Raw genomic sequence first — 1,075 nt, forward strand, 5'->3', positions numbered from 1 at the left:
ACCTGCGTCCACGGGAGGAGCTACAGTCCCTACCCCGCTCCCGCAGGGTTCACTCAGCTCTTCAAGACACCGGGACTTAGGCCTGGCCTTGGCTTCACGGGGAGATCCCTGTGTCCAGTGAAGAAGAGCTCCAGAGCCCACCAACAGGCCTTGGGTCATGGTCACAGGCGATGGGCTGGCGAGCTCTGCTTTCACTAAACCTACTCTGCCGGCAACAATGGCTCCTCCTTCCACCTGCTGGAGGGCTGAGAATGTCTCTGAGGCTTATCTCCTTGCCCCGAAGACTCCATCTGAGGGAGGGATGAGGTGCTGAGGTTGTGTGGATGATGAGGGAAGGGTTCCCTTAAGACGGCACCTCCAAAGATGGGGTGGAGGAGGTGGGGCTTGGTGGATGTCTGTGGACCCTGCTGTGTGGTGGGAGGGACCATGGCACCAACCCACAGCCTTCTACTCCATCCCTTTCCCCGCCAACCTCCCCGACCGTTGGCATCTAACTGGGGTTGTACGTGGGAAATCCCGTGACTCCTTCGACCGGAGGCTCTCGAAACTCACAGTCTAGGCACTCAGCCGGCACCTCCGCATCTCCCAGCACTGAACCCACACCTGTTGCCTTCCAGGCAGAGGCGGCTCGTGGCCATCTCAGATCACCCAACCACGTGTCCCTCAGAGCACCACACGCCCCTCAGAGCACCACGTGCACAGGTAAAGGAGGAAACATCCCAAGTAATTTTGCAACTTTAATGTAACACCAATACCAAAAACATGAAAACACAACAGAAGCGCACAACAAAAGCACACAACCAAAGCAGGAAGGGCAGAGAGAGCTTCATCTGGCATGCCATCTCAGATGGGCAGGGAGAAGCTGCCTAGAGTGGTGTGTGAGGGAGGAATCCGAGGAGGCACTCTGGCCTGGTGCGTGATGGCCGCAGTCCATCAGCGCTGCCTGCAACGCAAGACACAAAAGCCAAAGCAGAAATATAAATATATGTGAAACCGGGAGGGACACACGAGGACAGAACCAGTGCCTTTCACACTCTCTTGGTCCTCCCACTGCTCCCAGGTGCTCCCCCACCGG

General features: G+C 57.3%; 1 protein-coding gene across 1 annotated transcript in view; it reads right to left on the reverse strand.

Annotated features, from left to right (window-relative positions):
- Positions 1–724: 724 nt before the first annotated feature.
- The window catches only part of LOC144234113 (melanoma-associated antigen D4), a 6,369-nt gene continuing 6,018 nt past the window's right edge, over positions 725–1,075 (reverse strand). The window contains exon 12 of the mRNA XM_077767253.1: positions 725–943. Coding sequence (XP_077623379.1) covers positions 934–943 — 10 coding nt within the window. The 3' untranslated portion in view covers positions 725–933. The remainder of the gene's footprint in view (positions 944–1,075) is intronic.

This window comes from Crocuta crocuta, unplaced genomic scaffold, assembly GCF_008692635.1.
Source record: "Crocuta crocuta isolate KB4526 unplaced genomic scaffold, BGI_CrCroc_1.0 scaffold195, whole genome shotgun sequence".
Classification (NCBI taxonomy): domain Eukaryota; kingdom Metazoa; phylum Chordata; class Mammalia; order Carnivora; family Hyaenidae; genus Crocuta; species Crocuta crocuta.